The sequence below is a fragment of the Aphelocoma coerulescens genome, chromosome 4 (assembly GCF_041296385.1).
Source record: "Aphelocoma coerulescens isolate FSJ_1873_10779 chromosome 4, UR_Acoe_1.0, whole genome shotgun sequence".
Classification (NCBI taxonomy): Eukaryota; Metazoa; Chordata; class Aves; order Passeriformes; family Corvidae; genus Aphelocoma; species Aphelocoma coerulescens.
In genome coordinates this window covers 2,121,230-2,148,131 of record NC_091017.1, presented here as the reverse complement: position 1 = coordinate 2,148,131, position 26,902 = coordinate 2,121,230, and the positions used below count along the sequence as shown (strand labels likewise).

The following is a 26,902-nucleotide window of genomic DNA, read 5'->3' as shown; positions in this document are numbered from 1 at the left end:
CAGTGGCTATTTCTGGAGCAGCGGGAGCACCCATCTCTGCTGTGTGATGGTCTGGATGCAGGTGTGCCTACGGCAAAGCACCAAGGAGGTGATGGTCTGCCCCCTTCAAATGATGCTGCTTGTTCAAAAATTGAACCTGGCAGAGCCACCAGGACGCCAGCAGTCAACAGCAAGTGTATCCCAACAAAGATGTGTCAAATGATGAAGTGAGACTGCCAGCAGGATGCAGGATTTCAATTAAAAATGCAGGTTATGGTGGGCCAAATGCTTCCACATTAACTGCGTCTAAGCTGGGGCAGAGAGAACAAGCCAGACTAAGCCTTTTATCCTGTTTCTAACAACAAAAAAAGCCCCCATCAGGCCATGAAAATCCCTGCAGCTGATTCAGCAGAGAAAGGAAATTTCCTTCAGTACCAGTCACGGGCCCTTGGAAGCTCTGCACCAGGTAACTCTAATTCCACTTCTTGAAGGCAACGATCCACTCTAGAGCAATTTTGCAAGCCATGTCAGCAAATTTAAAGCTATCTCCAATTCCAGGCTGCATATTTAGGAAGTATCCTTTCAAAGCGAGGAATTACACACCTCGAATCCTACTATTGTCACTGTGGGTCCAAGCACAGTAATCTCCTGTACAGCTCCCAGAAAATACAACCCTTTATGTCCTCATCTTCCATCTCAGCCCCCTGTGCAGCAGATTAATAAACTGGTTCTGTCTTCCCTTCCAAGGAGAAAGAGGACCCCTGCACAGTCATTAATCTCGGAGAACAAAGGCTTCATTACTGAGCCAAAATGATGAAGAAAAGCCTGTAGAATAAGGATATGTGCAGACTGTCCTCGTGTCCTCCAGTATTGTTTCCAGAGCCTCTGGTTCACTGGGAGCTGCTGAGATTCAATCAGGTGACAATGTTATGACCAAACCAAATTGAAATAATGGCAGTGAAAGGTGGACGACAGCTCAATGTTAGACTCAAAGACACAGGCTCCTTGCTGCCTTCTGTTACAAATGAGTCAATTAATTCACTCTGGCACGCAGAAACTACAAGTTCAAGAACAAAATCAGGCTTAAAATATCCTGAAAAGGGCAAAGATGAGATATGTATTTGTGTGCTTCTACATCGGGAAAAGCGTGATCAAGTTCATTGGGATCAAGAGTGACAGCATGGGGGGAAGGAGAGAAGAAGCAGCTGAGTTGAGCAGCACAGTCCTTGGCATTCACTGGGTCACACATGCTTCAAAAATGATGATTTTTTTGATGACACCAAACAACTGAGGAGAACTACAGCTAATTAATTACCTCTTGCTCTACAAAAGAAGGAATACCGTGGGTACAAAAGATTATCCTGTTCAAGAGCAGTGAGCAGACTGAGGGAGAAGAGGCAAAACCTCTGTGGAATAACACCAACAGGGGAGCAGCCGTGGCCAGAAAGTGCAGTGGAGAAAAAAGTACCTCCAGGGCTGGAAAGGGTGGTTAGATGAATCACAAACCATTGATCTTCAGGGAGGAAGGTGTAAGAAACAGTTGTGTGACACATTTAAACTCCCTCCCATGAGGCAGATAAAAGATAAACAGGAACAAGGGCATGAGTCGGCCTCAGGAGAAGTACCAGTTTATTAATTAGCATGAGTGGCCATCAGTCTGAAATAAATCATATTATCCACTGGTAAGTGGCAGCACTTGACAGGAAACAAACTGCACACGTCTTTGAGCTCATGCTGGAACAGTTCATTTTGCTTTCATTATTCAGAAGCACTGCATGAAAGGTCATGGCAAAAAAAATATTTATTTAAAATTAAAGCCCTGTAATCCTATCTAAAGTATATTTATTTTTTTGATGCATAACACCATGATTCTGTGACCTGATTTCCAATACAATGCCAGGGAGATGTCAGGAGCTGCTCTGAAAATAACCATGATCCATACCTAGAACAGCTCTCCAATTTGCTCCCTTTACCTCAGTTCCTCTTCCACAGAAAAACCGATTTTACAAAATTTGACTGTCCACAGGAGAAGCAAGCTCAGGGACAAAGACTACCATAACCTCTACAACTCCTGCACAGGAATTTTTGTCTCTCACCCCCTTCTCAGTACTTAACGTCTCGCTCGGAATAAATCCGCGGTAAAAGCTCGGAACAGTTTACACAACAAGTCCGTAATGGGAGCTGGAGCAGCAAGGGTGAGAGGGAGCACATGCATAAGCACTTACTTAGACTCTTGAAAACAGACTGGGGTGTTCCTAAATCTCTTCAATGCTCACTGTTTAAAAAAGGGACAGTTTTATATCAAAGCACTTGGCTCCTTCACTGTAGTGATGTCTTAATCTACAGAAGCTGCTCCATGAAATATTTAGCAGAGGCAAAACATATGCATCCCTTAAGTTCAGGCTGAGGAGAAAACGCATCTTCCCTCCGTCCTCAGGCAGCAAGAATGGGCTGGATATTACGGTAAACAACACCTGAGAACTGCCTTTTGTTAACCATTTTAATTCTTCGTCTTTAATAAGCTTGAAGGAGTGCTTGTTAATGTGTGCTTCAAAGCACATCTCTGGGGTACATAAAGCCTCAGGCATCAATGTCCGCAGGGATTCAGCGAGAGGAGTAACGCAGAGCTTTCCTCACATCCCTCTCCATGCCATGGATATTTGCCAGGCTGAAGATACTGCTCGCTGACATGGTGTGAGCCAATTCCTGTCAGACTACTTCACGCTTGGTTAGAAATAATTGCTGCCTCGTTACAAATTTAATAATGACACTGTGACATGGCAGAACTCTTCCTCGCAGTCTCCTTCTCTTCCTTCTTGAAGAAGATGTGAAACAGATTAACCACTAGACAGCCCAGGGACTTTTAAATTTTTTTTTTTACCCTCAAAGAAGGAAATCCCATTTTCCAAGATTTTGTTCATGTAGTCTCTACACGGCTTAAGAAACATCTCACAATGCTTTTAACTCCAGGTTCCTGCAGAATCCTAAGGTTTTTAGTGTTTCTTCATCTGCATCTGCGTCTACTTTGAGAAGGTCTCAGAGTAGAAGAGTACCCTGAACGATTCACAGCTTCCCTGAAGAATGAAGAGATTTAGGAAAAGTGACACAGAAGACACTCTTGAGGGAGCTGTCCTCTCCGCTGAATGGGTTAGGAATGAAAAGTCCAGGATGGAGAGGGAGAGGTTCCCCCACAACACAGCTGTAAAACTTGACAGGTTATTCCACACGCTTCTTTCCCCACCTTCATTCCCACTGTGCCATGAATGCAGCTGATGCAATCACCAGCCTGCCACCTTCCTAGAGCTATAGGAATCCCACACCAGCTATGAATGGGACCTATCTGATCGCAGGGATGAACTCAGTTCTAAGGGAGAAGCCCTCCAAAAGCAAAGCAGGTTAATCTCCTTTGCTGCACGAGACTCATTTCTAAGAACGCTGCAGCAAAGCACAAAGGAACATTCCCAGAGGTACAAGTACTTAGAGCAGCTCCAATCACGAGCCTTGTTTCAGTGCACCCATCTCTCCTGAAGATCTTGGTGATGGGAATTCCCAGCAGCAAGGCCTTGGTGCTTCCAATACTTTCAGGTGTCTCTCTACCTGTTACTCCCTATGCTTTCAAAACCGGCAGCATGTAAATAAAGCACAACCTCATAATATAAAAGGGTAGGGGGTTTAGAAAAATACTCTGTTGTTTATTTCCTTCCTCTCCTTTCCCTTTTTATTTCCCCTCAGCAAAATAAAAAAACTGAGCTGGGAGATTCAAGACTGCTGAATTCCCTTTCTCTCCTGCATGCCTCTTCCACTCCTCTGCACTGGCACACTTCCCAGAGGTCTACGCACAAGTGAGTGGATGGATGGCTTTTCCAAACACCTGCATCCATCATTTGACTTGACCTCCAGAGGCCACATTCTTCCCTGCACTTTTAGTTACTTTTATCTTAAAAAAAGAAAAAAAGGACAGTAATGTGGGTCACCGGAGTGAAGCTGGCAGCCAGGCTCCCTCCTTTCCTGCCTGCAGGGAAGCAACCGTGACTCCCTGCTTCAGTGGTGCCTGGATCAGCCACAGCTCCCAGACTGCAGCAACCCAGAGGAGAGCACACCCCAAATCACAGCCTTCACCTTGTGCCTGATGTTTCCCACTCAGGGCCATGAGGAATGTTGTTTCAGGCTCTGGAAAGAAACTGCCATAATGTGTAGTCCTGGTGAGACAGCCCATTTTTCAGGAGCTTGGGAACATGAAGTATTTCAGTGCTCTTTTTTATAGTGCAGTAAATAATGCACTTTAAATCCACCTGACAGCTGTTTAAGTCCTGCTAGGAGTCCAGCCTTCAGGTTCTGGGACCTGAAATACAGCTGAGCTGTGCCTGCTCCACCCCTGGAAGTGTTCAAAGCCAGGCTGGATGAGGCTTGGAGCAACCTGGCAGAGTGGAAGGTGTCCCTGCCCGTGGCAGAGGGCTGGAACTGACTGAGCTTTAAGGTCATTTCTGACTGTCTCCTATTTCTAGGAATACACAACCGTCCTTGCACAAGGAAATGTTGAACAGAGGACGTGCAGTGACAGACAAGTGGGAAGCGGCTGCATTATCACCTTCCAGGACAAACGTGCTAAAATAGCAGCTAAACCCAGTGGGAATTGCAGCCATCCAGCATCCTCTCCTCAAAACACGCACCAGACAGCTTCAGATTGAGGGGAGACTCCTAAAAACAAAGAGGAAAGCAAGCCTGGAACTCTTTTTAACACAGCACGCAAAAAATCCTCCAGCTTTCCCTCACCTTCAAGAGGCCAATGAAAGATGCTTGATGAAAGCCTCGAGGCAGCCAGGGCTCTCCCTGCAAAAGCAGATTGCTCCAGGGAAATCCCAAATTCCCCAGCCCACACCAGCTCCCACTGGGCTGAGATATTGAGACAGCCAAGACACACTGTTCTTGGAAATGAGGATGTACAAAGGCAGAAGACATTGCTTAACCCCTTATTAATCTGCAGAACTTTCCCACCACATGATGAGGAACAGAGAGAGGCAGAATTTCGGAGCCTAGCTCGGAGCACACTTGACTTGAAAACAAGCCAACATATGGATTTTTCTTACCCTTCCCTGGATGATTAACCTGGGCACCACTCCCATGTCTGCAGACACAGTACACCAAGACTGAAGTGCCCATGAGCTACGTGCACAAGTCCTATCGTGTCCACCCCGCCCTCCCCACCCCGGCATTTGCAGTGGAAAAATAGGGGTTTATAGCACAAGAGAGTCCTCCTCTCAGGGTGGTGGATTAGCTACCCCGCTTTAACTTTTGTAGCAGGCTTACCCAGACATTATCACAGCTGCATTTCCACCTTGGGTCTGCAAGTGTAAGGAAAATGTTATCCAGGATGCCAGGAAAAGGATGGGGTTTTACTCATGTTGCCATGCTAAAGTGAACATTATCTCCAAGAGCAAAAAGGAGGAGAACCTGGGGCAGAAGGACAGCAGACAGGCCCCCAGGCTCCTTGCTGGACCTCCAAGCCATGGCCAGGGGAAAGAAAAGGGGCTTGTACTTCCAATAAAAGGGGCTTGTACTTCCAATAAAAGGGGCTTGTACTTCCAATAATCTCCTCCAGCGACATCACCTGCTCGGAATCATCAGCACACGGCTCCCACCACATTGCAGGGAATCAGAAAAGATCACACAGACTATCCAAACTCCAGAGCCCGCTGGGAATGTTAATCCAGCCTCCTGCCGTGACCCCGAGCAGCCCTGCTATGTGCACTCAGGGCAGCAAACTGCAATCCCCATGCCCGGCAAGGGGCTGGTTTGGGAAAGCACAAAGTACCTTCAGAAAATCCATAGTGTCAGGAGTTATCTCAGAATGCTTTCACTCTTGGGGAGGGAAGCATTCTCCACATCTTCTTACAATGTTCTTCTGTCCTGTCATTTCTCCCTTCTTCTCCCTGCTCTTTTTCCATTTCTTAAAGGTGCCATTCATTACGTTCTTAATATTCAGCCCATTTTACATCATTTACCTTTCCCTACTTGTTCTGGGGGTTGGGTCTGCTAACTGCTGTAACTTTTCAAAACTTCACCACCTGTGAGATGTCACACGTGACAAAAGGAAAATCCAAATTTTGCCATTATGGTGCCACCTCATTATTCAAATCTCTTCACAATTTTTAGATTACAGAGCCAATTTATCTTTCAATATTTAAGTTTTTAAACTTTCCCAGAACATAAAGAGACTCTGAAAGAAGATGACATTTTATTGCTGCTTTGAAATACCTCTGAGGAAAAACAGGGTGAAGTATTCCAGTGAACCACTTGTCTCAGGAAAACATTTATTTCCAAGACCTAACAGTTCAAAGGAAACTCACTACAGACAACGGACAATTTCTTCATGGACCAGAATGTAAAGTAGACCCAAGCCTGCCAGTTTTGCTGACCCAAAACCCAAGGACTGCAAGCAATTACTGCTCTCAATGAATGGTCACAGCAGCCAGTGTGACACTAGAAGAAAATCAAAAGCTCACACATGCTTAGGGTAAGAAATAATATAACATTTTGTCTCCAAAATGTCTCCTGTGGATGCTGTGCTCTAATTTTTAGTGGGTCACAAGTCCCATCCCAAAGGCTGGAATTTTGATTTAAGCAATGCCAATGTAATGTAAAACAACCTGAATATTTCAGATGGATGGGTCTGGCAAGTCCCTTCCTTCTAGATGTCATTTAAATTTTATAGAGAGGCATAAGAGAAGTGATTTATGCAAGATGGAAGTCCTAGGAGGAGCAGCCTGTCACACACAATACTCGTACTTTGTCCACTGCTCCAATGTAACAGCAAATTGCAAAAAACCCAAGGAAGGAGAGAGCAGGGAAACTCTGAGGAAACTGGCAGAAAAGCAGAGCTTTCCAGTTCTGTTTCAGCAAGCTGGTAATGAAGGATGGCCACTCCTGCTTGGTGACCTTCATAAAACGAGCTGGCAGTGTCAGGTTTACCCCTGCACGGTCACAGGTCTAAGTCACATTGGGAGACAAGTGTCCCCTTAAATGGCAATTCCAGCACAAGAGACAAACCCCAATGAAATCTTAAGAGGGTGGAGCGATCTTTGATCTCCACAAAGCACTTTGATCAGACAGCCAGGAGCAGCCAAAACCTGTGCAAGTTTTGGCTGTGATATGCCCTTTGTTAGCAATTTTTTAAGGACAAGTATTCAGCACCAATAATTCGCTAGTGTAGTATAATACAACTTGCTTGATCTCTCCAAAATCTCTATCTGTAGGAGCCAGGAATATTTGCTGGCAGCTTTAGAACCCTGGCTGTTCCATGCACAAGCAGGGTGCCACACCGAAACTCGTCCAAGAGCTGTTAGTTCGGAGGAAATGCACAACAGTGAGCAAAACCACCTTCCTCCTCAGGGGAATTGTGTCCCTGCAGAAAAAACCTTTAAGCGACACTGTGAAGAGGAATAAGAGGAGGTGCTCCACAAGGAATTCTTTAGAAGGAACCAGCTAAAGGCAGACAGCTGCCCTTCTGAAGGCCATTTTAGTATCTGCCACTGGACAATCCAGCAATAAAGCCATCGTTCCTCACTGCTCAAACACTGCAGTCCAACAAAATCAGCAGAAACACACCCTTACTCCACTGTTAGATTTTCTTCTTCTCACAGCAAAACAATTATTCCTGCTGGTGTTCATCCAGGCAAGGTCTCCTCCCTCTGCATCCGGCTAATGAATCAAAACCAAACCCCGCACTTAACAAAACCCATATCTGACCCTGCATCAAAGCTGCACCTTGCCCTGCTTTGATTCTCCTACAGATAAACAAAATAAAACAAGTCTCTGGTCTACAGTGCTCTCATTTCATCCTCTCCCCCAGGCAAGTTGAACTCCGGTCCTGCTAAGGATGGGGGCACTAGAAATGCCCTTGTATAAACATTTGGCTTGTCTCAATTACTCAGTCTTTGTGTGCTCAGCATTTTACAGACACATGAGCAAGTACAGGCTTCCTCTCCCTTCTCTCTCGTTGCACTTCATACCTGCTTAAATTCAAGGCAACCAATCCTTCTATTACTAGCAGAGTTAAAGCACAGTTGCAGGGAAAATGGTGTGTGAAGTGCCTGTTTACATCTCCAGTGACTGAGGGAACCATTATCATCCATCCGGTTGTCACAGGCCTTTGTATCATCTGCTCAGGCCATTAGGATTTAATTCTTCTACATGATATCCAACAGTCATTTACTTGTAGGAACTTGCAATTAAGAGCCTCGCGTCAGGCACAGTTGTACGAGCTGGAACATTCCTAACCAGCCTTGTCTGTCAGTGCTGAAACGGGCACCTGGAATTCCAGCTGAGAGAGTGCTCAGCAATGGATTCCAGGGCCAGGCACGGCTCGGTGTGGCCAGACACGCAGTGCAGACGTGATCAATAAGGCTCTTGGCAACACCATCCCCTACTGATTGAACAGTGCCCAACGCTTACACCCAGCTGCCTGCCAAGTGCCCAAAATAACCCGGCTCCTCTTCTCCCCACAAATCCTCTGGTATGGCTGAGGAGTTTTCTCCAGGGAAGTGGCTTGCTTTGCAGCAACTACTTTATTCCAAGCCAAGCAGCAATTCCCGGCACTCTGAGGCTGCTTTCTCCTGCATTCATGTGCAGCAGCTATGGCTTGTTACCTCCCTCCAGGCAGAGCTGGGAAAAAATAAGATAGAGCCAACAGTAATTTCACTGTTGCCCAAAGCAGCAAAATGTGTTCCAGTGGCAAACCAGATCCATCAAACCCTGCCAGTCATTCCACCCTGTGAGGCACACGTGCACTTCCCCCTTCCTGGAAGTTTGCCTTCAGCACGAGCACAGGTGTCAAAAACTCATTAGAAAACCACTCCTTTTAAATTGCTTTTCATTTCGATGTTTTCCCTAATTAGGGACATTTTGGAGCTTCACGTAGACCAAGGCAGGTAGGAGGGATGCAAATTAGGACAAGGTTTACCCAGAAGGCCAGAAAACCTATTTTAGTCTTCTTGAAGGGAGAAAAAAAGACCTGGCTCCAAAGCACACAACTGTCCTGACATGAGATTTTTTGGAAATCCTCCCTAAGAATCCATGCTTTTTAGGGTTTTTTTACAGTTCCCAGCAGTGCACCACAACAGGGCTAGGAAGACTAAAAATATAATGATTAAAAAAAAAAAAAAAAAGAAGAGAATATATTTAACAGACACCTCAAGAAGAAACAAACAAATTAATTACGCTCAACACATGAAAATGCTCCTCTTGGAAAATACCTTTCCTGAGCAAGCACAGCTCACAGTGATACAGATAAATCCAAATAACAGGAAGGAGATGGTGTTAAACAGATGATCATAAACCCAAGGTTACTTTAGGAATGCTCCTTTTCAAGGCATCTACAGGAAAGTATTTCCTGGGCTTGACACAGATCTTGCACACAAAATAAACCCCTTGGAAAATGGAAATGTACAGGTGTTACCTGTCTTTAAACTAGCTTTTAGTTCCAATTTCCCCTCATTTTAGGTATAAAGCACACAAAAAAAGAAATGCAGAACACTAAATGTTTGCACATACGAATCTATCAGTCTTTCCTTCCTCCCTGTCCATGTGGACTTTTGGACTGTCAGAACTGGATCCATCCTTCCCGTTGTTTTACCGCCCCACCTTTCATCAGCTCCATTTCTTTACACGTCTTTTTCCTAAAACAAAACTTCAAACTACACGTGAACAGAAGAACATGCTTCTTTAAAAAAAAAATGCAATTAAGACCTTTCCATCATTATGGCTCCAGGATTTTATAGGCAGGCCCATTCAAAGCCGTTTGCAATTTGGCTGGGTCTGGACTTGCATGATTTTACTATTTTTGGTACCCAACTGGCTGCTTGCCCAACTCCCAGTTTGAGGAAAGCCACGTCCCTCCTTCCTGAAAAACGAGCTAACAGAGATCCCATTGATACTCCACTCATCAGGTCTGTCAAACTCCTCAGGATTAATCATACACAGAGCACAAAACACACATGTACTTCCCGAGCTGTTCCTGAGGAGAAGGGAGCAAGGGAGGGAAGAACAAGCAGCGTCTGGTTGCTGTGTTGTGTTTCCTACTGCAAGAAGCATTTTTAGAGAAGGATTCCCTGTGCAGAACAGCCTTGAAAGGAAAAGAAAAAGGAATTTTGCAGCATTTTATGACAAATTATAAAAATTCCAGCACTTCCCCTAAGAACATGTGCTGTACCCACTGATCACAGAGGCTGTGCCGCGTTATCTGATGAAGCCCAAAGGCCAAAATATTTCTCTTCAGCTGCATCTAAACCATGGCAAACCAAAAGCAATTCCTCTGAGCACTTACCCACAGGGCAGTGCAGGGCCAGGCTTCTAGTCCTGGATTCCTTAAAGAAGACTTAAAAATGCATTTCAAAACCAAAACTGATTAATGCCAACATAAAAGCTGAAATATTTTTGCTGCTTGAAATTTACCTTTATTTAAATGGTAAATTTAAATTTTAATTTTAATATATAATATTAATAATATAATAATAATATTTAAACTTTTTCACTTGCTTCATTCATCAAAAAGAGACACTGGGCAAGACCGGTTTCTCTTTTAAGCCCTCTTAAACTGCAAGAGAAAGATGCAGTTTTATTTTTTTTTTCAAAAGACAACATTTTCCAAAACAGGTGAGTAAAGTCAAGCTCCCAAGCCTAAATTTATGCATTGAAGTGTTACTCTCCAAAAATCCCGTGTTCAGATGACCATTGACAAGTCTTGTGGAGCCACCATACAGCTAAAACAGCAGAGGAAAGAATCAATCCATGGTCAGGATCCCTAAATCCCCAGCCTAACTTTAGGTTCCTGATCTTGAAAGAGCTACACAAGTCACCTTAAAGCATCTGTCCATACACAAGGATTTGGGAGAGGATGGAGAAACAGCAGGGAAAATAATTTAAAAAATAATATCTTGAGAGAAAATAATAATTAAAATAAAGCACTCCCTTTGGTATTAGATCTCCTGTAGCTTCTTTAAGGATAAGCTACTATCCACTTTATTCTTCAGCCAAGCAAAGGGTCACAACAAGAGTGTCTGTAGTCAGAAATGTCTAACACAACCCCAATTTTCCAATTCCAAACAGACAACTGACCTAAACAGCACACAAATTTTTGGCACTGGCCACCAAGAAGTGCTTTAAAGTAGACACTTGGCTTTTCCTCCTCAGTTAACTCTCCCTGTCTGGAAAAGCTCAGTTAATTTAATCGGCCTTTCAATTCCTCGCCACGTCAATAACTGGGTTGCTAAGGGTGAAATTACAAGTTGCAGATGAATTAATCCCACCGTGGCCCCTGCCATGAACTCTCCCCCCAGACCAGTCCTCCTTCATGCCCTGATTCCCAGCCCCAGCGCTGCCATTCACGGGACTCTCTGCTGAGCAGATTTAACCTGCTAAGTCAGCAGAGATTTATTCACTTTTCCCTGATTCAGGCTTCTGCCTCCTCTGAGGGAGGCAGGGGGAAATGTGAGCACCCCGTTCTGCAGGAGCACACGGGTGCCGACGATGAGGAGCGGAATGAAATGACACCCTCACGTTACCAATGACAGCTGGAGGAACTCGCATTTCTTAGACTTCAGATAACGTTGCTTGGGATGTTATATTAACATACAGAAGTGCTGAACTTTCAGATTAAAACACAAACCTGCAGCCAGAGTTAGAACCAAGGTCTCCTATAAACCCTGCGCCACATCAGTCAATCAACCACAGTGGCCACAATCAAGCTGATCATCGGTGCTTCTTCCTCTGCCATTTCCACAAGTAAAAAAAGAAATGGCCAAATGCACATGGTGGCAGAATATCAGGAAGGACCGAGCATATCAGATAAACCAGGATTTGCTGACTAAGAGAAATTCAGCAAGGCATTAGCAGAAATTTGTTATTAAGTCAAGATACCAAGGCTTTACCAGATAATAAGTTTGAAAGCTTGTGGTTTAAAATTCTACCATTAAAGCACAAGAGGTAGAAGAAATTGTTTCAGTGGATTTAGACACTGAGGATTCTTTTTTTTAACTTCCTACAGAGTATTTTCCTTTTCTACCCTCATCATCCTATACCATTTCTCATAGATTACAGCCCAGCTACGGCGCTTGTTTAATGAAGTTTACACAACATTGGAGGTACTTGATTTAGCTGCCACCATCTGTAATTAATCCTCCCAGGAGCCAGGACGCTGCACAGCTTGTTCCTGCAAGCTGGGTTTCTAATGTGGAACAAGCTTATGACCTCCATAATTCTGGTCTCCCATCAGTTTTATGCCATCATAACTCCTCAGCATTCATTTGGCCACTCACCCCAGCCGGTGGAGAACAAGACCCCATGGGGAGAGGGTGTAAATCAGCTGGATGTTACCAGCAGGTGGGAAGGAGTCCCTTGCCTCCTTCCTCTCCATTTTCCCAGAGCAAGGAATAAAGCAGCACACAATGATTTGGCCCTTTCTGTGTATATTGCTCTCATTGAGCAAGAGTTACGTGCCAGCAAGACCCAGCCTTTAACGCTGGGACAGGGGTGGGGTTTGCCTTCCACTCACTCACACACACAGGAGTATCAGTGGAGCAAGACAAAATTCCCTCAGCCTCCCCTTTGGCGTGACATGAAAAGGCAGGTGAGATGAACACTACACCTTCCCCACAATGCTGTCCCTGTGCCACTGTACTTCCTCACATTCCACCCCAATACGGAGCCTGCCTGGTTTGTAATGCAAGGGGGCCTGTGCTGGTTGACTTTGCTGAATAAATGAATTCCTGATTCTGGTCCAAAAGTTGCAATTTAACTGAAGTATAACTTTCAGGGGGAAAAAAAGCCAACCATGATTTAAAGATTTCTAGTGATACAGAATAATTCATAGCACACATCAGGAAACTGTTCCAATGATTTCCAATCTTCACAGTAAAAGCCTACCTAGTTCCTAAGCTGAATTTATCTAGCTTTTATTTTCTGGCTACTCCGTTTTCTTATGGGTAGAAGAGGTTTATTTATAATAATTTCTGCTCCCTCTGTAGCATTCTACAAATTACCCCTTAGCTTTCCCTTTGAGAACTGATGCAGACAGAGCTCAAGTCCTTTGTAATGAGGAATCATGACTCTCTTCCAGATCCCCTCTATCCCTGTGCATTCCCCCCCCCCCATATCTCATCACAAATGAACAGCGAAAAATCAGGTTAATGTTCATCCAGCTGACAGCGATGCCAAATACCCAGTTAATGTAACACTGCTCCTCCTGAACTGTAAGCCCCTAATACTCACAGAGGAATTATATCACACCTTAACACTTGAGTGTTAACACACCTGGAGCCCCAAAAAGGTTTTACAGAATCACAGAACCATAGAATCCTTTAGGTTGGAAAAGACCTTCAAGATCATGGAGTCCAATCATTAACCCAGCACTGCCAAGGCCACCACAGGGCTTTTAAATCCCTCCAGACATGGGGACTCCACCACTGCACTGGGCAGGCTGTTTCCATGACTGGCCACCGTTTCACTGAAGAAATTTTCCCTAAAATTTAATGCAAACATCCCCTGGCACAACTCGAAGCCATTTCCTCTTGTCCTATCACTTGTTTCTTTGGAGAAGGGACTGATCCCCACATCACTCTGACCTCCTGTCAGGGAGTTGCAGGAACCAATAAGGTCCCCCCGAGCCTCCTTTTTTCCAGGCTGAGCCCCCTCAGTTGCTCCTCACCAGACTTGTGCTCCAGACTCCTTCCCTGGACATGCTCCAGCACCTCAGTGTGTTTCTTAGAGTGAGGAGCCCAAGACTGTCCCCAGGATGCGAGGTGGGGCCTCACCAGTGCCCAGCACAGAGTCACTGCCCTGGTCCTGGTGGCCACACTACTTCCAATAAAAGCCAGGAAGTTTGTATCCTGTATTCAGATGTATTATATCTTAGAGGGGGGGCGTTTGGAAATAATCTTGAAGTGTATCTTTTTTTTCCCCCTTCAGAAGGCCTGAAGGCCCCCCTCTAATTCATCCCTGCCCACAGCCAGCTCTTTGGGAACAGAAACAAAAACACAACTGTCCCTGGCCTCTGGGGCAAGATAAGAAGGAATGAGTGCTTTTGTGGTAGGTTCCCAAGCTAAGCTGTTATGCATGCCCAAGGACTCATGTGCAAACATGTGTAGTGACTCCACACCATAAATCACTGCTTTCCAAAGCAAAGCCAGCTTTGTATTTGTTTTGTGCACAAATCAGGTTGAGACAGACAACAAGGAGCAAGCCCTGAGCTTCTGAACTTCTCCATAGAGGGTTCACTTAAACAAATGAGATTTCCTCTCCTTGGGGCTGGGACATGTCCTGCTCTGAGGAAATTAACATGGGTTAATGACAGATCTGTCAATGACAGATCCAAGACACATCAGAAGGGCTTGCTTCTCTCCCAAATACCTTCATCTACAATCCCAGCAAAGGTGACAGGTTTATCAGAGCTGGCCTAAATCCTGATTCAGAAACTTTCAAAAAATTGCATTTTGAAAACAAACAAACCCCTTGATGCACAGCCTCTTCTGTTTGATAAATTCTGCAGGCCATTTCTGTGGGTTTCCTCTTTAAATGCTGTTCCAAGGAGCTACCCAAAATACTGCCTTTACCAACAACCACTCTTCAGATTTGGTGTGCACGAAATGAACAGCAAAACACCTGGCAGAAAACAAACCTCCAGCAAACCTGAGGGCACAGAAACACAATCAACCACTGTTTAGATCAGCTTCCAAGTTGTTTTTTTCTAAAAGGGTACACACACCTTTCCCAAAGACTGGATGCAGGAGGTACATACCTGCTTATAACACTTCAAAGGGCCAGGGTAGGCGCCCTTTGCTGATTTTCCCCTACAGGACCTAATCTCTGGCCTCTAGTGAGTGTGTAAAGTCCACAGGAAAGGCTTTTTCTTTCCCTAGGTCTGTAAAAAATCAGATGAAACTGGGAACATGCTCCCATAAGCACAGCTATTTAAAAGGACTGCAAAAAATGCAAAAAAAAAAAAGTTGCCTGCAGGAACTTTTATTCATTCATATGCATGATCACATTAAAATGCCAGGGAAAACACTAGGAGAAAGAGAATGGGAGAAGGAACTTCCCTATAGAAAAAACCCTTGTCACTGATAAAATTTACTCTCTGTGTAAAGGATAACAAAAGACTCCTGCACACCAGTCCCACTGCGCTGCTTTCATTTTGAGGTCCCCATATGGACAACACGGTCCATAAAGTAGGAATTGGAACACAAGGAGGCCAAAAGCTCATCAAAAAATCCTCTGGAAGTCTCTATAAAATGGTGATTAAGAGAAAGGGGAAATAAGGGGAAGCAAGAGAGAAGTGCAGTTTTCTTTGCATTCCTAAAACACCATTTCCCAATTCCTTCAGACACATAGGGATCATCACCTTCCCAGGGACCAAAGTGACTGTGCAAAGAGAAAAAAAAACCCAGTCAAGGACCTCATTTGACTTCTCAGCAGTCACAGCAACTGCCTTGCCAGGAAACAGAGACATGAACACAAAGCACAGCCGGGAGCTGTTCCCAGGGAAGCCAGAGGCAAAGCACGGATGGATTTCCAACACTCCAAGTCCTGGGAAGGCAAGGATAATCATGTTTGATTGGAGCAAGAGTAACCCTGCTGAAACTGGTGCAGAAACACGCACAGAGAACAAAACACAACCCTTCCTGTCCAATTCAGTCACGAGAACAGCACCAGGACATGAACTCTACCCATGCTGAGGAATGGGTGAAGGAAAGACCTTGCCAGACCCCCAACACCTTTGGTATTCCAGCCTGGACTGCAGCCTCCGGATGCCAGAGCATGCTGTCCCTCACAAAAGTGATTCTTAAGCACAAGAATAACACAGGGACCTGCATTCCCAACCGGGGAGGCTGAGCATTAGGGTGTCTAAAGGCAGCCAAGTGAAGGGAATCTCCATCCCACCAACTTTAACACATTCCCCAAAGCCAGGTTCCTCTGTAAACTTCCAGATCCAATGCCAAATCATTTCTTTATGTGTGTAGGTGGGAGTTTGGCTCACAAGAGCCAAAACTTCAAGGGTAGGGCCAAGATGAGGTAAGAAAAAGAGACAGGGCAGCGACTGGGCTTGCTGCAAATCCCTTGCAAGGGAAGTGAGAAGGTAAATCCATGCTCTCTCTGGAAAACACCAACTGGCAAAGCGGTTGCCAGCCTGCAGCCCCGTTCATTAAATGAGCTCAGTGGCTGGAAGGCTGACTGCCAGTGGCAGGGTCAAGTGCTCAGCTGGGAAAATGCCCGGCTCTGCCGACATCAAAGCAGCTCCAGCACTTACAGTGGCTCGGGACTCGGGAGCGCAGGAATGTGGGCTCCCCAAATAGAAATGTGCTGCTCATGTTTCCATAAGCCTCACCTACAGTTTCTCTGCAAGGCTGCAAGCTGGCAAGGCTGCAAACCCCACCTAAATCACTCCAGCGCCACTTCCCAGAGACTGAAAGATTAAGCACGGGAACAGCTCTCCCTGCCAGCATGGGCAGATATTTCCCATTTTTCTGGCCTGCCCAACACCCCTCACACAACCCCGCTCTGTCACTCCACACAGATGCGGCTGTCAACACCATCTCAGGAAGGTTTCCAAATATGAATCCCAACAAATCACAGCTTTCTTGCTTCCACATGGCCACAGCTGAGGGTCTGGGTGTGAGCTGAAACGTGGCTCTGCTGTTCCAGGTGCCATCGCTGACTGATGCGGTTTCCACCACAGAAAAGCACAGCAGTGACACTTATGGCACTCCAATGATATTAAATATCTAAAGCCTTTAAAATATTAGTGCAACCATCTAAAGGGGGAAAGGCTCAATTACCAAGGTTATTTTTTCAGAGGCTGTTGTACAAGACATGATGGATTTAACCAGATGCTCTCATCATTTCTACTGCAGCGCTTGATAAAATAGCATCTATAAATACACTAAAAACCCAATGAATTACAGAAGCATGAAATGACTTCACTAAGGTTAGAAACACTCTGGCACCATAGAGAATGCACTAAAAATATTAAGTATAGAGACCTCACTCCACCTCTTAACATAGCACTACTGCTGATTTTAACAAGGAGGTTACTTAGTGAAGCTGCCAGATGAGGAATTATCATCTCCTCAGTCTGAACATGTGGATTTAGCAGCTATTTGTAGAGGCTAACGAAGGCATCTGTATAAACAGGATGCTGAGGAAAAGATCTGACCTTGAAGATCAGATCAGGTACCAGCAGAACAAAATACCTATTTCCATGCTAGACTAAAAGGAGGGAAACGGTCACATATGAACAAACTGCTGGTTCCCTGTGCTAGATTTAAATCCTGCATTTTCTTAACAAAGCCACAGGCTCAAAAGCATCAAGCACTGCTTACTGATACCTTGCTGATAAGCAGTGAAAGCCCAGCAAAAATATTTTGCTTAGAGAGCATCATTCCCAGTTTGTTTTTGATACTAATACTTATTTTTATGAGGGAAATCAGTATCACCACAGTAATTCACAAACTGGTAATGAGCGGGCTTCGTGTCACAAATCAGTGGCAGCCTGGACACACCAGGTGCCCATAGCCAGCTCTTACCAGACAGAAATGCCATCCAAGGGATAACTGGACAACACACAGGATGCTGATCACAGAGGAAAAGCAGCTGTACTGCACAGCTCCGTCCTAGGCTGCAAAATATCATGGATGATGCCTTTTCCTAGGGATTTCAAGAGGCTTGCCTCTGATCTCACAGATATTTCTCTGCCCGAAGCAAGAAGAAATGACAGTCTTACATCCTGTGAGCTTAGATCTTCCCCCACCAAATGAGGTCAGAGGAGAAGGAGGGATCTCCAGCACACCCCTTTCCAAAGCATGAAGCCTTACAGCTCCTCTAAAGCCAACAAATCCTTCTGAAAGCCCCTGGAAAGGATCCTGTGGCTAGAGAACCTCTACGATGCACAGCAGGACGTGCACACGGTTGTTAAAGCCACACCATCATCCAAAAGAAACAGCAGGGCCAGTGTTGAATTAATGAAGACTGCTCAGAAGAATCAAAGTATTAAGGGAGCAGACAGAAAAGAAACCCCCAACATTACAGAGGTAAAGGACTTTAAAAACAGTTCTACTTTTACCGTGCTGATGGGTGTCAGCTATCCTGTGTCATCAGAGATACACCTGTTAATCACACACTACATACAAAGGATCCCTCCCTGGATTGCATTCAAGCATCCAAAAACCTCTTAGGAAGTAAAATTACAACATGAAAAGAATTGAAAATACTGCAAAACAGTGCCCTGCAGTCATGCCCAGACTTCTGGAGTTGCAGGATGCACTGCTCTTAGGTAACAGGGTTTAAAGCCTCAATTCTGGGACAAATTCTCCTCAATTTTTAATCGACTGTATCTCAACTGGTTCCATTTCTCTAATACGAAGCCTCCAAATGTCTTTGGAAGCAACATATTCGACTTTGCTTTGTCCTAGGGATTTCATTAAAATTTAAACAGGTTTTCATTAAGTTTATTGTTTCGTTGTGGGAATCTTTGTTTTAAATAAAACATGGAAAAGAGGCCTAAGCATTACTCTTTATGTCACTCAGTGGAAGCACATAACTCATTTTTGGTCTGGAAGATTTCCATTTAACAGCAGATTGAGACACTTTTAGGGTTCCCTTTCCATAATTGCAATGATCTCGCAGTTTAACTGAGAAATTGAGAGAGAAAGGAGTAGATGCAATTTTTAAGAGCCTCCTTTAAAACCAGACCCAGGTTCTCAAAATGGAACACTTTTAGAATTCTGATTCTTAAAATAACAACAAAAAATTAACCCACTGGAATAAAAGCGTAGCAAGTTACTTTTACTCTGCAATACTGCAATTTCCTTAGGCACTCAAGAAAATCAGGCTTTTTACATGTATAGAAGAATCTATAAAACTGCAAAAAAATGTGGGAAAGAAATTGCTAACAAGTTTGCTCATGTTTTCCCCTGAAACCACTTTTCCAGGCTCGATGCATAAAAGGATTTACTGCATCCACTAACTCAGAACTGGCTCTTGGCATGTCAGTAATGACAACTGTGTCTCCATCAGTGTAGGTTTTTCATAATGAAACCCTGTGTTTCCTCTGAAAATACAGATAGCCATGAACCCCAACACCTTATGTACAGCATACTAGTCTCAAGCTGGCTATGCACCCAAAAGGAATTGATCCCACATGACCACAGCCAAATCTATTCACCCAGGATGACAGGTGAATTCCCAGGAAAGGAAAAGGTTAATATTTTCAGGGAGCCTACATTCCCATTAGAAACAAGACCTCTGGTTTGATAAACAAAGGGTTCAAAGGTTCTTATCTTTGCCATCTCACTGCAAGACCCCAACTTTCAGCTCCTGTAGACGTCCCCAAAAATTTATTACACTTAAATTAAAATTTCCCAGTTTTCACCCTGCAAGAAGTTTCATTTTGATCTCCATAAAACACACGCAAAGCAGGTTAGGAAACTAACTTTTTTTTTGAGTAAGGAAACAGCTGGCTTAAAATTATTCAAATTAATCCGGGAAGAAGTCATGTTCAGGATTTATCTTTTGGGGGAGGAGGGAGAGGATTTTTTTCCCCTGGCTGATCCTCAGAAACACAGAGCCTGGGACTCTCCTCTAGCTGCAGCATGGCAGCTGGTAATATAAAGATCCTTTGGATGCTGAGCTCCCGGGGTTAGTCAGAGGATTCATTACGGAATGATTCTGGAGTAGACATAATGATTACAAAATCGAGTATTTTATCCTAATGGGTCTCCTTAATCTACGGCTCAACAATAAACCACAGCACAAGCAGAATTACAGCAGTCTTCCCAGGGAAGTCTGTTGCCAGCATTCCCACTGGAAGCTATTTAACATGCATGGCAGAAATATTGGCATCCCAGCATCATAAACTTCAGAGCATCACGCCGCTCCCAACAGCCCCTCCCGAGGAAGACAGATCCGAGCAGTGACATAAAATCAATGCACCCATCTGGGAAGAGCTTCAGATTTGGGAGTTTTTGTCTTCCTGAAAGCGCCAAGGAATATCGTGGGTGAATTCAGCAGTTAAGAGAGCAACAACTGGAGAGCTAATGTTTGCTGAAAAGGCCCAGGGAATGATTGATCCTGTACAACACTGAATCAATTAATTTAACTATAACACCATTTTTGATGGGGATTATTCGAGGGGGAAAAAACAAGGGGAAAGAAACACAACAAAATCACCCTGGAGACAAGAAATTCCACATGGGACCACTGTCCAGACACAGTAGTCCAATTTTGCCTAACGGTGGATTAAAACACTAACAATCTATTTCAAAAGCCTGAGAAGACATTCAGTTCCTTTTAACTTCTTCACCCCAGATATTCTGAGAGTGAAGAACAAGGTCCTAAATGCACCCTGGGCTGGCAAATGTGGCAGCACTAGTACAGAGGAAAGTGTTCAAATTGCCAGCAAAGTGGATCCAGTTTCCTCAGTTACCTTACAAAATCCTTAAGTTCTTTGGAGGTCACTGAAAATGTACAGCAAAGTTTTAACATTTCTCTTACCAATTAAATAGACTTGCAACCCCTCCTCTAAAGAGAAAATGCAAATGGGAATCCTGGCCAAGGTTTTGAAAGGGTTGAGGAGAGGGAAGGAACGAGGAAGTGACCTAGCAAAGGAAAAAGGCATTTTGCATGGTGGGGATTTAAAAAGAAAAAGTGAATGATGAATTGTAAGGTATGATTTCCTAAACAGAGCTCTTCAAATGCATCCTGGAAGATGGAAGATGGAAGGCACAATGACTTGGAAAATTTCTAAGTGCTGGGTAATTGTTAAACTCCTGTCCTGGTGAACGAATCCACGAGAAAGCTGGTATCTCCTGCCAAGGCTCTGGCATATAGCTCCTATAACTGTGCTATTAAATGTTAATCATCCACTTAAGTCAGTGCTCGTGGACCAACAGCTCCCATCCAGGGAGCTCACTGGGATGGAAAATGTGGAACAGGGCAGCTCTTGTAAAGACCCTGATCTCCAAATAAAGCTGATGCCAGATGACCTCCCACAACACAGTGAAGATTAAAGCATGAGTCTTTCACCAGCCAGGATGAAGAAGAAAGACCTCTGGAGCAGAACACTACAGCCAGCAGACACTCATAGCTCTAAGGAAAAGTCCTTAGGGACAGCCTCAGATTAAAGCTCAAAAGCCCCACAACTCCCAGAATTGTCTCTTGTAGTTTATGAATTTCTCCAGGTTTATGAATTTCTCCTATCCAAAGCAAAGAGGAGTTGTTTCAAAATCCCTTCTTGCCAAAAAACCTCACGTGTGCCTGACTGTTCAGGAAGAACACGCCACGGATTCCAGCACAGGGCCAAAGGTTGTTCTTAAACACGTATGGACAACTGCAGAGGGGCACGACTTCATTGCTGGGCTCTGGACTGCTGGAACCTGAGATCCAAAAGGAAAGAAAAGAGGGAAGAAGAACCATTTCTGAGCAGCAAGTGTACTGTGAAAGAACACAGACATGTCCATATGCATGGAAGGGTTGAAGAGGAGGGAAGGGGATGATAAATCCCATGGATTTGCAGCCCACTGTGGAGCGAGCTGGGAAATACCTGGTGAGATAAATCACCCCAGGGTAAGCAGAGACATTGGCTTCGGGCTTCACTGGCAGCAGGGCAAATGTGCTTGGCACAGGACAGTCTGCCTCATCACTGCTTAGACACATCATGGAAAGGGACATGGCTGTCCAGGAGTGTGCCCCGCTGCTGCCACTTGCTGCTCCCCGACACTGGGGCTGTGGATCTGAACTCCTGCCCAGCTCCAGGCTCAGGGGGAATTGAGAGATGCTGCTTCTGCACGAGGGTTCATTTTCTTGGACCAGAAGGTGACATTTAGAACCACTAAGGTAAAAACAAAAAGTTATTTCATATTGAAATGTGTGCCTCTGTCCCCTCCATTTGCTGATGAAGGGACAAGAATTCACTTCAAACTCAGGAGAAAAATCTTACATCTAAGGTTCTTTCACCTGGTACCATGAAATGAAGAACCTATCCCCATTCCTCTGTCTTTCACTGCTGTTTTCAAGGAAAACAAAGAAGGAACACACATGCAGCACACGCTTGATTCAAAAATCACTTTTATTTTTGATCCTCAGTTGATCCCAGCTTTCTGAAACCCATAAGCAGATGAGATTTGCTCCATGACAGGCATTGCATTACTATATTAATAAATCTTAACTGCAAAACATTTGTGTACATCAAGAGGATGTAGCCCCAGGCTAAGTAGAGGCATTCAAATCACATTATTTAAAAACAAAAATATCTTGACCACTGCAAGAGTTAACAAGCGAACCTTTCAACTGAAATATTCAATTCTGATCTCATTTTTCAGTAGTAACTTCTGATCCTTCTAATGAAATTAAAATGAAGCTCATTTTCCACTGCTAATTTGAAATATTCCCTAACCAGAAGTGCTCTGCACTTGCTAACATTTATTTTAAAAGTCACTAAAATTTATTCAGAGTAGAAGCTATCTGGAGTGGGAGATTTAAAATTTGGAAAAAAAAAAACCCAGCATTTTTTATTTATTACCTTTCCACTTTCATTTCTATCCAGCACAGACCACTGATGGAAACAGAAATCTGATTTTAAAAGCATAAAATCAGGATTTCTTTAAACTTCTGACAACAACATGCACACAAGATGTTTCAAAAGGAAACAGGGAAGCAAAATTTTTGGTAGAAGCACAAGTACAGTACCGTTTACTGTGAATTAAGTCAGGGCTTTTTATTCTGTTCACAATTTTCAACCCAAAGATTAAAAACATTTTCTTTCAAAAAGTGCTTCTTTACTGCTTTTGTGGCTTCCAAAACAATCTGTCAGTCCAGAAGTCCATCCTTAGGTGCGCTACCACCAGCTGGTGACAAGACAGTGTCCATGTTTTAAAGAAGACAAAATGAAAACGTCCTGGATGTTGCTCAGCTGCACTTGTCCTTCTGTGCTGCAGCATCTACCAGACACCAAGTCATTTTTCAAGTCACACTCACCATTCAAACCACCTCAAGGCACAGCCCTGTCCTTCCCCTCCCCTTTTCCCAGGGCTGAAAATTCATCTTGGCATGAGCCAGCTGGCAGAAAGATGATGGTGTGGATTTGCTCAACACCTCCCACACACCCTGGCTTTCAGAGTGGCATGAATGTCTCCTGCCCCACAGCTAAAAAAAAAAATAATGTGTGTCTTCCTCTTTCTAAGTAAAGGGAGCGGCTGTGTGGATCTGAAAACTCCCTGACAGGAGAAGCCAGAGGGAGGAACACCAAGCGCCTCCGCACAGTTGGAAATCACACACAGAGAGGTGCTTTCCCTCAGAGGAAAGCCACGAACACAAGCTGACCCTGGGTATACAAGAAGCTCAGTCAGTCAAGCAAGAGGCAGAACTTTTGCAGCGTTAACAGTTCCAGCAAGCCTGCAGTGCCTGCATCGCTACACAATGTTTGATTTACGCACCAAGGGTTTTCCAAGTGACTTCAGAGACTTCTGCGGCAAACGGCATTCCTGCAACAGCCCAGGAGCAGCTCACCTACAGCCACTTGCACATGGAATCACAGAATGGCTTGGAAGGCACCTTAAAGCCCATCCAGTCCCACCCCCTACCATGGGCAGGGACAGCTTCCACTAGCCCAGGTTGCCCCAAGCCCCATCCAGCCTGGCCTTGGACACTACCAGGGATCCAGGGGCAGCCACAGCTCCTCTGGGCAGCCTGTGCCAGGGCCTCCTCACCCTCACAGCCAAGAATTTCTTTCTAATATCTAATCTAAACCTCTCCTCTGTTGGTTTGAATCCATTCTCCCTCGTCCTGTCACTCCAGGCCCTTGTGAATAGTCTCTCCCCATCTTTCTTTCATGTTCCCTTCAGATACTGCAAGGCCACAATTAGGTCACCCCAAGGCTTCTCTTCTCCAGGCTGGACAATCCCAATTCTCCCAGCCTCTCCTAATGGAAGAGGTGCTCTGTCCCTCTAAACATCTTGGCCTCCTCTGCACCAAACATGGAGAAAAAGCTCGACTAACAGGAGACACCGAAAGGAAACAGTGTTTCCAAGCATCGTTTAAAGCACAATAAAAAGTTGCTCCAGGTTTCTCTCGGAGGCTGTCAAAACCCTCCACAGTGCATCATTAAGAGGAACAAACACATTTAGTCGGCCTCAACTCCCTCCCAAGCCACCCACCAAAACCAGTCACCTCCAGCAATTTCACTACATGCCCTCCTCGGAGCAGAAAAACTTCCTGGACCTTGAGTCCACTTTGGAAAGCCAAAGGAGCCACCTGCCACCAGTTGTTTCCACAGAGGCCGTGTGTCACACGTGCAGTGCACATATCCAGTTCTGCTCCAGGAGAAACAAAACCCCCAACAGCTGCTCCCTCCCAGCCTTGCCTAACAAATCCCTGAGCCAGCCTGCTGTGGGACTGGAAGCAGGTCCAGAAGCATTCCAGAGACACAAAGTAGCTCAGCCATCTCCTTTCAGCCCAGAGTAAGGGAACAAGGCCGACAAGTGTTACACTGTTCATGAATGCTCAAAAGCTGTGATTCTTGTACCAAGTCACTCATGGATTACATTTCTAGAGACACTAGGAAAGAAAACATGTTGGGCTTATAAAGATGAGTCGGGGTACACAGGACTCTCCGTGTTCAGCTGAGGGGAAAAGGTGTTAAGCTGTTATCATGGATACCTCATTAATTCAGGGAAAGAAGCACAGAACATATCCTGGCACTGCACTGACATTTTGCAAAGCATCACCTCCGTCACCTGGGACTGCACATTTGTGGCTTCCAAGACCCTGGAAATCCCTCTTTTCACACGGTCACCAAAGAAGCCCCAGTTAGACTGGGTGGGCCCAAAGGCCCAGGGAGAATTCCTAATCTCTCCATGGAGAGAGGTGTTTTCCAGCAGACTGGAGGCTGACAGACCTGTGACCTGCCCCCCAGCCGCAGGGGTGACAAAAAGCAGGAACCAGAGTTGAGTTCAACAGCACCTTCTCAAACCCTTCCCCAGCATAAGACGTTCAAGCTCACCTACCTCAAATAATAAGCCATGGTAGACACAGGCACCTGAGGGACCAAAACAAAAATAAACCAGGTTAGAAGCAAGTAACAGCAGCAGCACATTCCCCAATGAACCTGCTCTGTCACAACACCAGCAGCACTGGGCAGCCACCTCTGGCCAGCCACAAAAAAAGGCAGTTTTGGGGCCGCTGGGCAACCTCTGGGTAAGCAACAGGACCTCTGGCCTAGTCAGGCTCAAAAGAGGCACAAACAAGGCAGAGACAAAAGGGGAGACCTGCCAAAACAACTGTGAGAAGAGCCAGTGTGAATTTCCACTCCTAAATCACTCCTGCATGGACAGCAGGACAGGCTCACAGGGCTCCTCCTGCTTCAGCTTTCCTGGTCCTCACCACTGGCACTGCTGGCTGAGAGCAAGGTTCTCCAAGCCAGGGACAGAGGCAGTCACACATCCAAGCACACTTTACATATTCTACCCCAACAATCAAATGAAAGGTTAGGAAATAAAACCCCAAATAAGCTGAATGACAGCTCTTCCATCGATTTTCTGGGAAACGAGTCATTCTTGAGCAACTACACGCTGTCTGTCTCCCGAAAGCGTGACAAGAATGCGCAATCAAAAACAACCCAAGGAACTCCAAGATGAAAAGGAAAGAGACCGCGGGAAAGGCTGCCTCGAGGGAGCTCCGGAAAAGTCAGAATTTCCTTGTCAAAGAGTGGAGTTTCCCGAGAAATACAGATTAGACAAATCTGTACAGAAAACCTGGGAGCTCCACTGCTTGGAATCAAAAGCTCCTCCTTTGAGCTCGTCTTCAGCTCAGCTGCAAGAGGCTGTGGAGGCACCATCGGGAATTATTTTCCCTTGCCAAGAAGATGAGCCACAGGAGCCCAGTCACACTTCTCTCAAATTCAGCAAATAGCTGTTCTTCTGGCAAGAGAATATAATTTCAAGGTTCATCATCCAGCTCCACCTCAAAATTCGGCAGAAAACACAAGGTCACACATGGTTGGAAGGCATGGGGGAGAAAAAAACCCCAAAAACTTAATATCAGTTAGTTAAGACCAGCACAACCCATCTGTTTTACCCCCCCCCCCCCCCCCCCCCCCCAGGGCTAGCTGCCTTTTCTTTTTAGCTCACTGACAGCTACAGTTCCTTAAAATACCAGTATGCTCATCCCCTCTGGGGCCAGAGCAGGGAATAGGGACCGTGTAGGACTAGAAAGCAAACTCACATAGTCTGATCCTTCTTCCCCAAAGAGGGCAAAGACGTATCTCCCTCCTTTACAAGTTACCAAGGGGGATACTAAGATACAACCCAGCTTTGCAGGACTTGGGAAGTCCTTAGTTACAAATACATTCCACTTTTATTCCAAATTATCAGCCAGCCAAAGACACTACACACACACTAATTAAGGTTGCTGTGCAACAGTGCCCTGATTTTCCACGCAACTCCAAGTCCCAGGTGTGATCAACACCTGTTACAAAGCACACCTGAAAAGCATTCTGCAAATTATAATTTTGCCTTTCACATACTGGAGCACCTCAGGAAAAAAAAAAACCAAACTTCTTGCTGTGGTATTTTTGTGGGGGGCATCTTGGATGTGGGTGGCTGGGTAGAGTAGTTTTCCTGTTTGAGAGGGGCTTTTTTTCGTAAAAATGAAGTCTCTCTGAATGTTACCCAACGAATTAATATCCCAAACCCACATCTAGCGGCTGCTCAGCTCGCACACACATCGCTGTTTTTAACTGCTGTTATTCACTCAGACAACCGTGCCAAACGGGGATCACCGTGGGAGCAGGATTTGGGGAGCGTGCCGCTTTGGAAACCAACAACCTACAGCCGAAGGACAAGCTGCAAAACAACCGAAGAGCACGAACGCAGCCAATCCGCAC

The 26,902-nt window shown here is 45.0% G+C and overlaps 1 protein-coding gene across 5 annotated transcripts in view; it reads right to left on the bottom strand.

Moving 5' to 3' along the window:
* The window catches only part of FRAS1 (Fraser extracellular matrix complex subunit 1), a 114,853-nt gene that overhangs the window by 82,479 nt on the left and 5,472 nt on the right, over positions 1–26,902 (bottom strand). For all 5 annotated transcript variants that reach the window (XM_069012427.1, XM_069012426.1, XM_069012429.1 and 2 more), the window contains exon 2: positions 25,026–25,057. In XM_069012427.1, coding sequence (XP_068868528.1) covers positions 25,026–25,057 — 32 coding nt within the window. The remainder of the gene's footprint in view (positions 1–25,025; positions 25,058–26,902) is intronic.